The following is a 15,440-nucleotide window of genomic DNA, read 5'->3' as shown; positions in this document are numbered from 1 at the left end:
GCCCGAGAATTTCTGCGGCGTTCCGGTGGTAGTTGATTTTGGTGGCGATCGACTCCTTGGCTTTATTTTGGCCGGCAATGGTGGTACGGAAATGGAGGTTCACTGTGGAAAGAGAAAATGGAGGCAGCCGAGGTTTTTGGGCATTTCCGCCGAGCTATGGACGATCGGAGGGCATATCCCGACTCTCTTCAGCTCAAGCTTCGCAACGGCACCGGTTTCGTGGCAATCAGACTTCGTTTGTGAATCGACGGCCAAGATCATCCAAAAATTCTCTCTGGATGATCCGGTGTCAGATCAGAAAATCAGAAGCAGGGATCGTCTTCAGCGCGTCATTTCGAGTCCGATGGTGTGTTCGGATCGTCGATCGGACTTCGGTGGCCGGAGGCGAATCGACCGAGCATCTCGGTAATTTTCTCTGGCCCGTTAATTTTGGAATTCCTTGATTTAATTTGTGTATCTATTGATTGTGTTGAGTATTTGATGATATTTGTGAGTCAAAAATAATTGTTTGTCGGATTGCCTGCCATGTATACCTGACTCTCGTTGTTTGGATTGTTAGATTTTTGAAGTATTTTTCTGGGAGGTCCTGGACCCATTTTACGGGGGGTAAATGTCCGTGTTGTAGGGGAGGCTCTGCCGAATTTTCGGTAGAATTTACCGAGTCGAGATTCTTAGACAGTCAGTCCTAAGAGTCTAGACCTAAGATTAATGATCGATTTTTTTCAGCGTTTTAATAAATTGTTTTCCGTGATTAGATGATCTGTTTGTTCGGCTTGCTTCAACCGAGGCACCGGAGCAGAGTTAGGAGGTCGCCAAACCTGTGAGTTAAAGTCATATATCACTTATGCACGTGTCATGCATAAAATTTGATTATGCTACTGTGATTGTTCATTTGAAAATCAGAGACCTTACCTCTAGTCTGGTCACTTATATCTCAACTCTCTCATTCCAACAGGACTGGCGCCCAGAGAGCAAAGCTCGATCAGGGACCTTACCTCTAGCCTGGTCACTTATATCTCAACTCTCTCATTCCAACAGGACTGGCGCCCAGAGAGCAAAGCTCGATCAGGGACCTTACCTCCAGCCTGGACACTTGATTTCCAACTAAGTCGGCGCCCAGAGAACAAGCTCGATCAGGGACTTTAACTCCGGCAATCAACTGAACTCAGCCCAGAGAGCAATGCTCGATCAGGGCAAACAAATCCATAATAACCTTATTACATGTCTTTGATCATTACCGGTGCACACGCGGTCCTGATGCGACTCATCAGGTGGCATGTTCTACTAAAGCCTCATCCCGAGTCATCATGCAATATTAAAATTTGTGATAAAAGAAGAACATATTTAAATACTCTGTCTTTTAAAATTGATCGAGATGTTGAGTTGGGATTAGGGATCTACTGAAGTACTCCGTCCCGTTGCGTGTGGAATAATTTTTGTTTAAGCATGGTATGACACATATGTTTTAACATGACACGTATGGTTTGCGTGATTTATTAATTATTTTAAAATTAAATGAATGTGATATTGAGATATTTGAAACTGTTTTAGATATATGATTTTAGCTCACTCTTGAGACTGACAGTCTCTATTTACTGTTTTTCAGATTCGTGACTGTTAGTCTTTCCGCGACTCTTACTCAGTAACCCGACTTCTTCATCATCGAGTGGTGTTTGGGTCGGTATGTCAAATTGTAAAAATCTTAGATTCTCCGCAGTAGTAATAGTAGTGGTATCAGTGGTAATTTTCTGTAGTTTCGGGTCTCGCCTAATTCTTCTGGCAGACCGATTCAATTGTGTAAGATTTAATGTTAAGATAATTTGTGGCTTTAATAATAGTAAAAGTTGAGATGAGATTTGTCTGAGTTGTGAGTGTCAGACTTACTACGGAATTCAGTGGCCTTACGCCTATCCATTCCCTAGTGCCGGTCACGGGCCCACGGATGGGGTCGTGACATAAGTTATTAGTATGCTGGCATTGCTGATATAATAAATCAATTAAAAATATTTCCTTTATGATGAATATATCAATAAAAATTAGTTGAAAATATTATAAATACTCTAAATTGAAACATAAATAAAAATACTATAAAAAAATTAAAATATTAGTATCAATTAGATATAAGCTCTAAGTTAGTGGCAAAGGATAATTTATCCCACCTTTTATGTTATTTAACTGTTGTAATATAAAAGTTAAATATATATATTTTTCGCTATTTAAAAAGCAAGTTCTTGCAGCTAAGAAATATTAATTGAAAATCTTTTTTAAAAAGAGAGAAGGAAGAAATAATAATTTAAAAAGTCCACGTTTAGAATCCAAGAGCGAAGTTTGAATGGCTCCTGGTAGAACTGCATTAACGCGAATCATGTCCTTTACCCATTCACATGCCAAGTTTCTGGTGATTTGATTCATCGCTCCTGCAGAACTCCTATCTTGTTAATTCAGTGAGAAAAAAGGAAATAAGAAAAAGAAGGGTCATTGGCCTGTGAGATAAATGAAATAAATGAAACGTGCCTTTAGCTGCCGCATAGATGGAAGAAAGAGGGAAAGCAACAGTACTTGAAATGGAAGAAATATTCACAATGCTTCCATTTCTGGATTCCTTCAAGAGATTGTGAGAAAGTTGACATAAATGATAAGTAGCCTCAAAATTTGTACCCATCAACATTGATATGTCCTCGACAGTATATTCTGTGGCTTCTTTTGGTGCAGTTGTCCCAGCATTATTAACCTTCACATTCATCACTCTTTCTCATGTAATTAAAATAATCATATAAAGAATGATCTAATAACTAAAGAATTCAATTTAGGTGTAATTTTAACTAAATGTTTAGACTTTCATCAAAGAAAAGCTAAATGTCTTAAATTTGAAATATAACTTTCAAAGCTATTCTGTTTGCCAATTAGCGGAAGTTGATTAAAATAAAGAAAACAAAATAGTATTATTTAAGAAGTCGAATGGATAAAAACAAACATTATTAGAACTAGCATGAACTGACTGACATTACTGTAAGGTTTGAAACCAAATTGAATCCTTTTTCTTTTCTCTCCTTTGGAGAGAGATATAGTTAATTCATGTTTGTGGATTTGGCGATTACTAAATTTAATACTTTTTAATAAAAAAATATTAAAATTTTAATTTGTAGCTAAAGGATTACAAAATTAAATTTTTTTCGATATATTTGGAGAGTAAATTATATAGATAGCCACTAAATTTTTCAATTTATAACAAGATAATACCAAACTTTTAATTTGTAACAAAAAAATATATCACTCATATATCTTTTAAAAGTAAAATCTTAGTACATTTTTATTAAAAGTATAAAATTCGGTAACTGTCCATGTAATTTATTCTTACACTTGTCAGAATTTATTAAAAATAAAGTTAAATAACTATTTAATTACAAAATAAAAATGGAATAAAGTGCAAATGTAATTTACCCGGAAAAGGAACTGTATGGACACCACAGTTTATGATGGATCCTGAATATATAGGACCGACCGATTTCTTAGTAAAACTAATTCTATCCTCTACATCTACCTAACACTTTAAGAAATTATTTTAAAGATGGTAGGAATTATATTATGACCTTTAGATTATGAGTGCCTCACCCATAACCACTAGACTAATGGCTCATTGGCAATTGGATGGATCCCAATTAACGAAAAAGAAAATCCTATAAATAATTACAGTATCATTGAGCTTAGTGCGATATTGTCATTTTAAGCAGTAAGAGAAGATGATTTATTAATTAAGATGAACTTACAAGAATGTTGAGATTTCCGTGGAAGATGGAGGAAACAATTTCTATCAATTTCTCTCTTTGATCCCTATGTGAAACGTCACATACGGATCCAGTTACTCTAAAACCTTTGCTTCTCCATTCTTGTAAACAATGGTCAAGCTCATTTTGGTTGCGAGAACATGTCTGGACAGCCACCTCAACTTCTGCTAATTATTCCACTATGTCATGCCTATATATCGTACACATGCAAACACAGATCATTTATTTATAGGAAAAGCTGAAACCAGAGTAAGTGGAAACGGTAACAGAAAGAAAAAAAATAAATAAAAGAAGAAAAAAGAAAGTTGGTTACTCACCCTATGCCTCGAGTTCCTCCCGTTACAAGAGCAGTCATGCCTTTAAGAGACCATCTCATTTTTCTGAAACTGTGCTTTGCTTCGGCCATGGCTTCTGTATATCAATTAACTATGTTTTCTAGAGAAAAATGTTGCTTTTCAAAATAAAGAAAAATGTCTGGATCGAAGAGATTGTAATATTAGCTTCAAGGTGTGGGTGTGTATATATGTAGAAACAAATTTCTAAGGCGGCTTTATCAGTTGCCAACGTTTGAGAAAGATTATAGATGAAAAGTTTTCCACATCTGAAGTGAAAAATTATCTGATACATAAACTGATGATGCGTCGTCCAACTTCCCTCTATCATCTGTCAGTCTTAGAAGCCGACGTCTGCACAAGAAAGTCTTGGGCTGTAGGGTATACTTTCATGCTTCAACCAGATTAGTTACGGACAATAGATGGGCTTATGCAGTACGTGTTCGTTCTTGGTGAAGAGTCATATATGTGTCATCAAAATTCTGAGCAGAGCAACCTTTCTTTTCTCTTTTTCTTATGTTTCTAATCCTTCTAGATTGAAAAGACTTCCATCTTATTTATTCTTTTTAATTTCTTCTAGAATTTAAATGACTTGTAATTGCCTGAGTTTTAAAGTACCGGCGATATCTTTTCATATTTATTATTTTAATAAATTAATAATTTTTAGATAATAATGTTTTAAGAAATAAATAATTAATAATCTAATTAGAGAAATTTATTATTATTATTATTAATTATTAACATATATTAAAAATGTTAATTATTTAAAATTTATTAAGAAATTTATTCTATTTAAAAAATATAAAATAAAATGTAAAATAAAAATAAAAAAATAAAAAAATATTTAAATATTATAATATATATTGATATTTATTGTATTGTATGTTTACTTTTATTTATTTTGTTAGAATTTATTTTAGATATAATTAATTTTAAATAAATTTAAATATTTAAAATTTTAAAATTTATTTTTATTTTTATTTTTTTTAAAATATATAAATTTTATATTTATAAATAAATTTTATAATTTTTAATTGAATACAATATAAATGTGATTTGATTATTAATTTGGTATTGTATGGGTAATTGTAACGCCTGACTCTGACACAACAAAGTGATGGGAATACCTTTTAAGGAATGTTACGTTTTATATAGGGGCAGCTAAATAAATAACTATGTTATGTTTTTATGTAAATTAAAAATATATTTACATATAGATAAGTAAATCCTGGATTATCGCATAATGTTTAGGAGATTGGGTCTGAGTTATATAGAAGGTCAAAAACTAGTAAAAAGAATATTATATATTTAAAAGATAACAAAATTTATATATATATATATATATATATATATATATATATATTAATTTCTGAAATTTAATTTTTGACCATATATATTTAATTTTTAAGACATAAAATTCTTATTTTGATATGTATACTTACTTTTGACACATATAATTTAAATTTTTATATAATTATATTATTAATTTATTTATTCATAAATTTCATTCCTAATATTCTAATAATAAGAAATAATATATTAATAACTAATAAATAATTTTTTAATCTAATGATACTCATTTTACTTCAAAAATTAATATATTTATTATACTTTAATATTATATTAATTAATAAATTAGTTTTGTAATTAGATAATAATTCTAATTTTAGATAATAAGATTTAAAAATTATATTTTTAATATTATATTTAATAATAAATTATCTTTTTAATTATATAATGAATTTTTATTTTAAAAATAGTATTAACAATTATATTAATTAATTAATTTATATAATATTAAAATTGATTAATTAATTATTTTTAAAATTATTTTTATATTATTACATTAATAAAATTTTAAAATTTTAAAAAATTAAAAACACTTATAAATAGTTAGTTTACTATTATTTTCTAAATTTTTATAAATTAATATATTAAAATTTAATTTTTATTAAATTGTATAAATTACCTCTGAGAAATGAACGTATAAATAATTAATAATAAATAAAATTTCCATGGCTAACTTTCCTTAAAACCGATATGAAATGAGTAGAAGCGAAAACAATGCTTCAAATAACGCAGCAAAAAGATATCTAAAATATTAAAAAAAAGGTGAGTGCAAAATTCAGTAAAGAAAAAAATAAATAACAAAAGAAAAAGATGAGATTTTTTTAATATCATGATATAAATATATCTGAAATTGGTTAATCAACTGAATAAATTTTAATTTTAAATCATATTATAATTTTTAAATCATATTTAGTGAAGTAATTTATGATAAAAAAATAAATCTTAATTTGATTATATATTTCAACTGAAATAAAATATATAAATATATATATATGCCTAATTATTAATTTTATATTATTTAATCGTTTTATTCAATTATTTTAAAATTTTAAAATAAAAATATATGATTTCAATTTATTTTTAAGAATATTTTTTGATAATAATTTTTTAAATTTTATAATGAGAAAAATGATGTGGTAAGCCAATTTTACTTATTAGTATAAAAATTAGTGAGTTAATAAAAATAATAGAAATTTTTATAGTTGCTTTGTCTGTTCAATATTTCAGTTATTGTTGTAGTTAATTTAGTGAGAGTAGGGTTGGATTGTTATTCTCCAGAAGGATATATGAGGTTTCTGAATCTTTCACAGTTGTTAAACAAAAGGTAGATAAGTCTGTCGAGGAGTGATAGGCTCCGATACCATGACAACTTGTATAGAAGATGGATCTCCTTTTTTTTCATATATTCATGCAGAGATTGAGTACATATATATTAAAATTAAAATAATTGAAGAATACTAGTTGATTATTTTTGTACAAATATTAAAATTAATTTTTCCACATAAATTAGACTAAAGAATTCTAGTATAATAAATAAATTATAAAAAAAATTTATATATCACACTAAAGATCAAGAGTAAATAGTATAACCAAACCTAGTTAACAATTGTTTAACAGAAATTCTGATAGAATTAATTTTTAGTAAAAATTCATAAAACAAAAAATTAAAAAAAATATTCTTTAAGTATTAGAGGATAATTAATATAATATGGAAAAATACAAGAGCAAATTGTAATTACCTCTTATATTTAATGTGTTGCAACATGTATTGCATCCTACAATTATATGCAAGTGCCAAATTCTCCCTAGATTTTAAATTCTTCACAAACCACGCAAACATGCAAGAATAAAAAGTGAAGGATAGAGTGTAACAGGAGCTCAACACTTTGGAACTTCTTTTCCTTTTCCTTTCTTTTTGGGTTCATGGGGATTGGATTAAAAGAAAGAGAAAAGATGTTATTTAGAAAGAGGCAAAAAGCCATTGGCTGTGAATCCTCCATCTACACAAATAATCTGCCCGGTGATGTATGAAGCAGCGGGAAGGCAAAGGAATGCAACTAGCGATGAAACCTCGTCAGGCTCTGCAATTCGGCTTATTGGAATTTGAGCTAATTGCCCATCATATGCCTTTAAAACACGAGGATCCTGCCCAAAAATTTCAATTGAACTAGTTATACAAAATTGCAGAAACTTAAACCCAAAAAAAATCAAAAGTTCTGTCCAAATTTGTAACCCTTAGATCCTTTGTAAAATTTGTTAGCTATATCCACATTGATGCTCGTCAAACATAGTCAAATGTAATAGACTGATGATCTGATATATATTTTATTATTAGCTGCCAATATGATATTTTAACATATATATATATATATATACATAAGCCTAAGAGGCAAACAAGTTTCTATGCCTAAGCTGACAAAAAAAGAACAGCAAAACATATTGGCAAAAACGCAAAACATATTGCCTGAAGCATCAAATGAAGCTGGAGATAAGCAATAGCTTGGAGGAGTGTTATCTTTTAAGTGTTCTATATATTAGTCATTAATTTTTTCTTAAAATTATTATCGCTACGAGGCTGTGATTTGTTTTAAAAATTATATCCACTACATGCACATTCTCTTTTAAACTTAGCTAGAATTCACACCAATAGAACTGACTAAATCAATGACATTAAAGAGTCTACAGTGTTAGCCTCAATAAATGTCCTATAAAATATATTTCAAGACAAACAAAGAAACAAAGAACAACCATGGACATGATAAAAGGGAAGAATATCTTACAGGCTGGTGCGTGATTGTGGTTTTGGTACCCCCAGGTGCAACAGTATTAGTGCGGATGTTGTCTTTTGCCCATTCACAAGCCAAGTTCTTGGTCAATTGGTTGATTGCTCCTGAAAAAGAGGAAATAATGTAAATTATTTTTTCTATAAAACATCAAAGCAGTGTTTAGCAAGCAACGATTTATGATTTACTAAACAAATTCTAGTGTAGCTCTACTGTATGTACCTTTTGTTGCCGCGTATACAGATATCATAGGCAAAGCAACTACCCCAGCAACTGAGGATATAAAGACAATACTTCCATTTCCTGATGCTTTCAAGAGGGGATGTGCTAGTTGACTAAGATGATAAGGGGCCTCAAAATTGGTGCTCATTACGCTCGTGTAGTCTTCATGAGTATAGCTTAAACAATCTTTTAGCTTCAATATTCCTGCATTGTTCACCTGATGCAACAAGAATTAGATTTAGAAAGTCCACATTTAAGTTAAAAAGTAAATAGAAATGCAATCTCAGACAACGTTGTACATCTTTGTTTTACAGCAAGTAAAAATATTTGGATAAAAGAAAAAGATTTCGTAGGCCATAAATTCAGCAACTTTTAGCCCAAGGTGCACATCTTGCATAAATCAGCTGAATCTTTGTAAAAACATGTCCATCCACGTCAGAGACTCCATATATTGATCTCGGAAAATCATAATGGAAGAGACATGAAATAACGGGAAAATTGGAAAAGAGTTGTATCTGAGCTTGAGTACTCAAGCTGAAGTTTGAAACTATATATAAAAAATAAAATAAAATCAGGGATGAACTAAAATCAGGTGAGGGCTCATCAAGTTTAGTTCCATTAATTACTATAATATTTTTCTTTTAGAAAAATTTGGCACATCATGTGAGTTTCTCCACTATGTCCCTTCACTCTTCATTATTTTAAATTGTGGCAAAAAGATAGTTTAAGTTATCAACTTAAATAGCAGTCTTTCCATGTTTTCCTGATATGCTGAGTTGTCTTATTGTTCTTGTCCACTTTTTCTCTGATAATAAACCAATCCAAATAACCGCTCAAACTGAATATTCAAAATTGTAAATAATTTTAATATCTTAAGAAAAAGTGATCCTTCATGAAACAGGTTTCATGCCTTATTCAGAAAATAACGTTAAATACTCTGCTATATAATGTTTTTGCTGGATTCTTTTTCTTGCTACCGTATATATGGGAATAGGCATCATATGAAGAAATTGAGCATCCTACAGGAGCAACCTTACTTCAGAAGAATAGAGTACTAATAAATACATGTTAGGGTCTAAAGTACTTACAAGGATATTAAGCTTTCCATCAAAAATAGAGGAGATTGTGTCAATCAGCTTCTCTCTTTGATCTTTACAACTGAGATCACAAACTGAGCCGCTTACTGTGAACCCTTTACTCTCCCATTCTTGTACCCTGTCATTTATATCCTTCTCGTTACGGGAGCAGGTGTGCACCCTTGCTCCAAATCCTGCTAGTTCTTCTACAATGGCATATCTAGTTTACAAACACATTACTAACTCAATAGGCAAGCAGTAATAGTAACATTAATGGAACATTTTAACGCGAAAGAAAAGCAATAAAAAGGAACAATAATCCAGGGATGTGAAAAGTTCAAGTTCGAAGCCTGATTAGAACCCAGTTAATCCAAAGAGAGAGAGAGAGAGAGAGAGAGAGAGAGAGAGAGGAGCAATAGAAAGGAACTATACTCCAGGGCTACGAGGGTTCAGTCTGAACCCTGATCAGAGCTTAATTAACCCCCAAATAAAAAAAAGTAAGAAAGGGAAGAAGAAGTTACCCAATGCCCCTGGTTCCACCGGTGACAAGTGCAGTCATGCCCATGAGAGACCATCTTTGCTTTCTGCTGCAAATCTCTGTTTCTGTTGCCATGTTTGATACGATACGGTTGCTGCTCCAAGTAAACAAGTACTAAATACTTATACTACTTTATCACAACTAAACTAACAAATCAATAAACAAATAAGTACGTGCATCAGGCTACATATTTTAAATTGCTGAAGAAATAGAAATCAAAATAAGGAGCAACTAGCTACTAGAAACGAGGACGAAACATGCGCAGACAATAGGTTGCCTGCTTCTAGAACCGAGACATTAACTCATCCTTTAAAACCAAGTGCATATGCCTCGAAGTTCTTCTTTCTTTTCATCTTTCAATACAATCTACAGCCAATTGTAACGTGCCATGTCAACATCAACAGTAGATGAGGTATGGGAACTGGCAAGCGAGGATTCATAACTTGTACTAGTAGTAAACCCCACCAGTGACCACAAAGCCCAGCAAAATTCAGCATCTTCTGACCTGATCAGTCATTGTTCTACGGTAGGCGAATACCGTCGTTTTATGATTGTCTCAAGCACTGCCCAGTTGGCAAAACCGTCTTGTTGTTTTGTATGCACTTGTTTGTGGTCGGCTCAATTGTTTAATACTATCTGACTATATTGAGGTTCAAATTCTGATAGTGCTGGCTACAATTTCCTTTTGCTTAGCTCTTGCATAGTTGCATTATGAGTACAAAATTGATCATTTGTTGATAAATGAATAATTGAGAGCTGCATATATGCCTCTGCTGAGAAATAAGCTAACTCAAGGACTTATAGTATTTTTTGCAATATAGAGTATAAAATTATATAATAGCCTTAAACATTCTTTTATGAAATTGGTAAAATAGAAAACTCACTTGGGTGTATCTATTTTTATTAGCTTATTATCTAAGAGCGTGTGGACAAGATTGTCAAAATTTTGTATAATTTAATTAAATTTTCAAATTTAAATTTTAAATATGTAATTGTGTTTAAAATTCTTGAAATGATATTTTATTATTTTTAAAGGTGTTACCCGACATGCTTCAAATAAAATCTTGATACATGTATACCAAAAGCCAACAAAAAAGGGTGTAAATTAACTATCATTCAACTAATTTTAGCCATGTAAAAAGACGGTTTCTATAGCATAATTGTTTAAGATGAGAATACTAACCCTTGATGACGTTGTATCTTGGACATATTTTTGGCGATAGAGTTAAACTTCCACATTTACATAATAAGTTACCTAGCAATAATTATTTTTATCTTCACTTTATATACACACTACAACTAAGTAATAGAAGAATGACACATAGATATAAGTGTTTTGCATTTTAAAGTTAGATGATTGATATATATTTTAATATTTAAAACTAATAAATATATGTCAATCAGTCATCGATTTTAGTATATAAATGAAGACATATATTGAAATTTTAAATATTATACATAATACATGTATTCAGATATATCCATACTAATTTCGGTAATTTTATACTTACTAATTTTCTAGTGTTGGTCATGTTTCTCCGATTTGGATTGTGATATTAGTAGCAGTGAGTTTGTGATGAAGATAAAAGGTGTGTTCCATCAACCAACCTATGAGATCATAGCCAATGAGAAGTGCATGGAATTGAAAGTGCCATAATAAGTAGTTTGAGGAACTATTTCAATCGTAGTATTGATAGAGATGAGGGGGATAAAGTTAGAAAAAGGTTGATTATAGTTGGGCATTTCGATGAAGATGACGAGTATGTGTTGGATGATTGTGGTATAGTGTATGAAGTTCTATTACCCATAGAGGGATGAGCTTCTAAAAGCCTAAAGAGGCACTCATACCACTAAAATCTAAAAGAGAAGTGCAAATAATCGGTTTCCTCATTAATATTGTACAAAGCGACATACATACATATATATATTAGTACTAATCGTCATATATGTTACACGTATAAGTTATTAATATAAAATTAAAATATTAATATTAAATAATAATAATTCTATTAATAGCGTATTATAATAATAATGAATACATAAATTAATATATCAATAAAATAAGATTGGAAGTATCATATTTTTTATGATTTTTATTTTTAATTTTTGTAAAAGTTTATATTAAGTTATTTGAACTTCATCATTAGTATATATATATATATATATATATACACATATAATGCAATTAATTTTTGAAAGATAATTTTTTTTACATATATGTTTATATTTTGACTTTTAAAATTTTTATTTTGATATATGTGCTTATTTTTTGCTCATAAAATTTAAATTTATATATAATTTTATAATTTTTTATATTAATTAATTAATAAGTTATATCTCTAATTAAACAATGATTATATTATTAAGAAATATTATACTAATTATATTTTAATATTATATTAATTAATAAATTAATTTTCTAATTAGACAATGATTTTAATTCTATCATAACAAATAGCATATTAATTATATTTTAATATTAATTAATTAATAATTAATTTTTAATTAGATAATGATTCTAATTTAATCATAAGAGATAGAATTCTAAATTATATTTTAATATTATATTCACAAAATATAATTTTTAATTTAAAATAATAATAATATCAATTATGTTGAAGGTATTATAATACTAAAATCAATTATATTTATTTTTAGAATAATTTTTATATTATTACATTATAAAATATTAATTTATTGATATTTTTAAAAATTATACTAGATATTAAAAATTAAAAATTTTATTTATAAATTTAATTTTATAAAAATAATTACAACAGTCGTGCGACACATAAATAAATGACTAGTAATATATAAATTAAGGTTGTTATAATATTCTAGTTAGGATTAAATGGTATAGTTAACTAAATAAGAATATTCACGGAAATTATATCATATGCAAAATATGTGGAGGACTAAAGTTCTATTGTTGATGAATCTTTTTTACAATGAAATTTAGGAATTTGGTTAAAATGATTAAAAATGAACTATCACACTTTCGTTTACTGTCGGAATTGAGATATCGAATTCAAAACTTTTTCTTAAAATAATAATTATTTATTATGAATGATAAAAAACTAAATATATAAAATTAATTTAAATCAAATTATTATTGATAAATTTTAATAAAAATAATATTATTTAATCCAAATAGATAGGCCCTCCAAACTTTATATTTTTCTGCATTTGAACACCCTTTCTATTCATGCTCGCCGGGATTCAAAAATTAATCCTATACTTAATATTTAATTTTCTTTTATATATTGTCTATAATTTTTAATTAAACACTTATGTTAATTTTAAAAAATAGTAAGTTAATTAATTTTTAATATTTATAAATTAATAAATTAAGTTTTCAAAAATTATTCTCTAATTAGATAATAATTTTAATTCTATCATAAAAAATAACATATTAATTATATTTTAATATTATATTAACTGTCAAATTAATTTTTTAGTGAAATAATAATTATAAAATTGTTTTAATTATATATTAATTTTTAATTTTAAAAATTACAATATTAATAATATTTGTAGTATAATATTTAATATTAAAATTAATTATTAAATATTTTTAAAATAATCTGTATATTAGTAAAATTTTAAAATATAAAATATAAAAATATGAAAATATTTTATTTACTATTATTTTTAAAATATGATAAATAAATATTAAATATGAAAAATTATAAATTTAATTTTAAATAAAATAATAACAGAGCGCTGGAATAATAACTAATAGTAACATAGCAATAGACTTGGTCCAATTTTTCTTCAATGTGATACCTGTGCATATAAAAGCCCAATCCAGATAAAAGACCAGTTTTTAAGTCTCAAATATCGCAAAAGAATTAAAAAAAAGTTTAAAGACAACAAACATTACATATATGGTTGTAGGGTCTTTCTGCCGTTACTTCAAGTCTTTTTATATTTTTGTTTCTATTTTAATGGTGGATCTGTGATTCATTATTTAATGATATTTATTAATAAAATAAAATTCACTTTTAAAAGTAAAATTACTAAAGATCTCTCCGTGGTTGGTGTATAGTGGTAACACTATATTTAATTATGTATCGCTCAAAATCTCTTTCGACATTATAGAAAGTTCAAAAAAAAAATAATATTTAAGAAAATAACAAACTTATTTTAAATTGTTATGAGTGCATTGGAGAGGGGTCAAAACCAATAAATTAAGTGGCCCAACACATCGACAGCCTTAATCCGAGAAGCAATTATTTATAAAAGAATTAAAAAGAAGGCGAAGAACAGTTATTTTGTTTTTCACTTTCCTTTTTTTTTTTTTTTTTCATAAGACGAAATGAAATGATGTTCTAGCATTAAGAATAATTATTGACAGAGAGAGATTTACTTAAATTAAGAATAAAATCACTATGAAAATATTTATATAAAATAAGAAATTAGTAAAGATTCCTTCATTTTTCTTAATTAATGTTCTATCTTTTTATTTATGACTATAACTTTTCCTTTTTTTTTTTTTTTAGGCAGAGAAATAATTAGCACATGTCAAGCGGGAGAAAGATTATATGAACATCATACTTTAATATATAATATAAAATCGATCCATAGAGAATGATAATGGGATCAACTGTGAGTTACGTACCTACAAGAAATAAGCATAATTGGTGCGAGGGAAAAATCTGTCAACTTAAAAGGAACGGCCCATAACGAAAAATAATATAAGGAGCAGAGCACAATGAAGGAGAATAGTCTGAGCAGCTTGTGAGGACACTGATAACACGACCATGGATCTCTGACTAGAGAGACAAGTCTAAATTTCTCAAGTGATCAGCTGTATGATTAACTTCTCTAAAGACATGTGATAAAGAAAAGGAATAACACAAAGAAGAAAGAATTTTTATCTTATGGATCACATCCCAAAGTCTCCAAGGAGAATTCTAAACATTACCGTTGACCCAACCAACAACGTTTTGTGAGTCTGATTCAATCAGGACCTGCTTGCTAATGTTCTTTAGGTTTCAATAACTCAAGGACTTTTAAGAATTTCTAGCAGTTCAGCTTCATTTGATTTTTAGATGCCAACTGAACATGGCTTGGAAATGACTAGCAAATATCATTGAGGCCTAATTCAAGTGGCAAAGACCGTTATGGCAAGTGCAGAGAGATGACTATCTCTTTATCGTATAGTCCATAACCAGTTGACATTCTACGAAATAACAATAAAATAAAATCACACAAGATTAATAACAAACGCCACTTTCTTCACTAACTTGGCCTTTGCTCTTGTCTATCTCGCTCAATCTCAAATTCCCTAATCCTCCTCATCAGTCCTAAAATTATATGTCTTGGTTGCTCAACTATGACAGAATCAAATC

General features: G+C 28.8%; 1 protein-coding gene and 1 pseudogene across 1 annotated transcript; both read right to left on the bottom strand.

Annotated features, from left to right (window-relative positions):
- Positions 1-1,671: 1,671 nt before the first annotated feature.
- LOC8277654 lies at positions 1,672-4,726 on the bottom strand (annotated as a pseudogene).
- A 2,409-nt stretch (positions 4,727-7,135) lies between these two features.
- Positions 7,136-10,494, bottom strand: LOC8261980 (tropinone reductase homolog At5g06060). The gene is made up of 5 exons (XM_048379844.1): positions 10,070-10,494; positions 9,561-9,768; positions 8,473-8,689; positions 8,248-8,357; positions 7,136-7,612 (listed from the first exon to the last, which is right to left on the bottom strand). Exons 1-5 carry the CDS (start codon positions 10,159-10,161, stop codon positions 7,424-7,426), a joined length of 816 nt encoding a protein of 271 aa, XP_048235801.1. The 5' UTR covers positions 10,162-10,494; the 3' UTR covers positions 7,136-7,423.
- Between the last annotated feature and the right edge of the window lie 4,946 nt (positions 10,495-15,440).

The sequence above is a fragment of the Ricinus communis genome, chromosome 10 (assembly GCF_019578655.1).
Source record: "Ricinus communis isolate WT05 ecotype wild-type chromosome 10, ASM1957865v1, whole genome shotgun sequence".
NCBI classification, from domain to species: domain Eukaryota; kingdom Viridiplantae; phylum Streptophyta; class Magnoliopsida; order Malpighiales; family Euphorbiaceae; genus Ricinus; species Ricinus communis.
Note: the sequence above shows the minus strand (reverse complement) of the source record. Positions and strands in the feature narration are given on the sequence as shown.

Coding starts and splice junctions, on each gene's coding strand:
- LOC8261980 (XM_048379844.1), bottom strand. CDS start 10,161: ATGGCAACAGAAACAGAGATTTGCAGCAGAAAGCAAAGATGGTCTCTC. Junction 9,769..10,069: donor GGTGGAACCAGGGGCATTGG/GTAACTTCTTCT, acceptor TTTGTAAACTAG/ATATGCCATTGTAGAAGAAC. Junction 7,613..8,247: donor CCACAATCACGCACCAGCCT/GTAAGATATTCT, acceptor ATTTTTGGGCAG/GATCCTCGTGTTTTAAAGGC.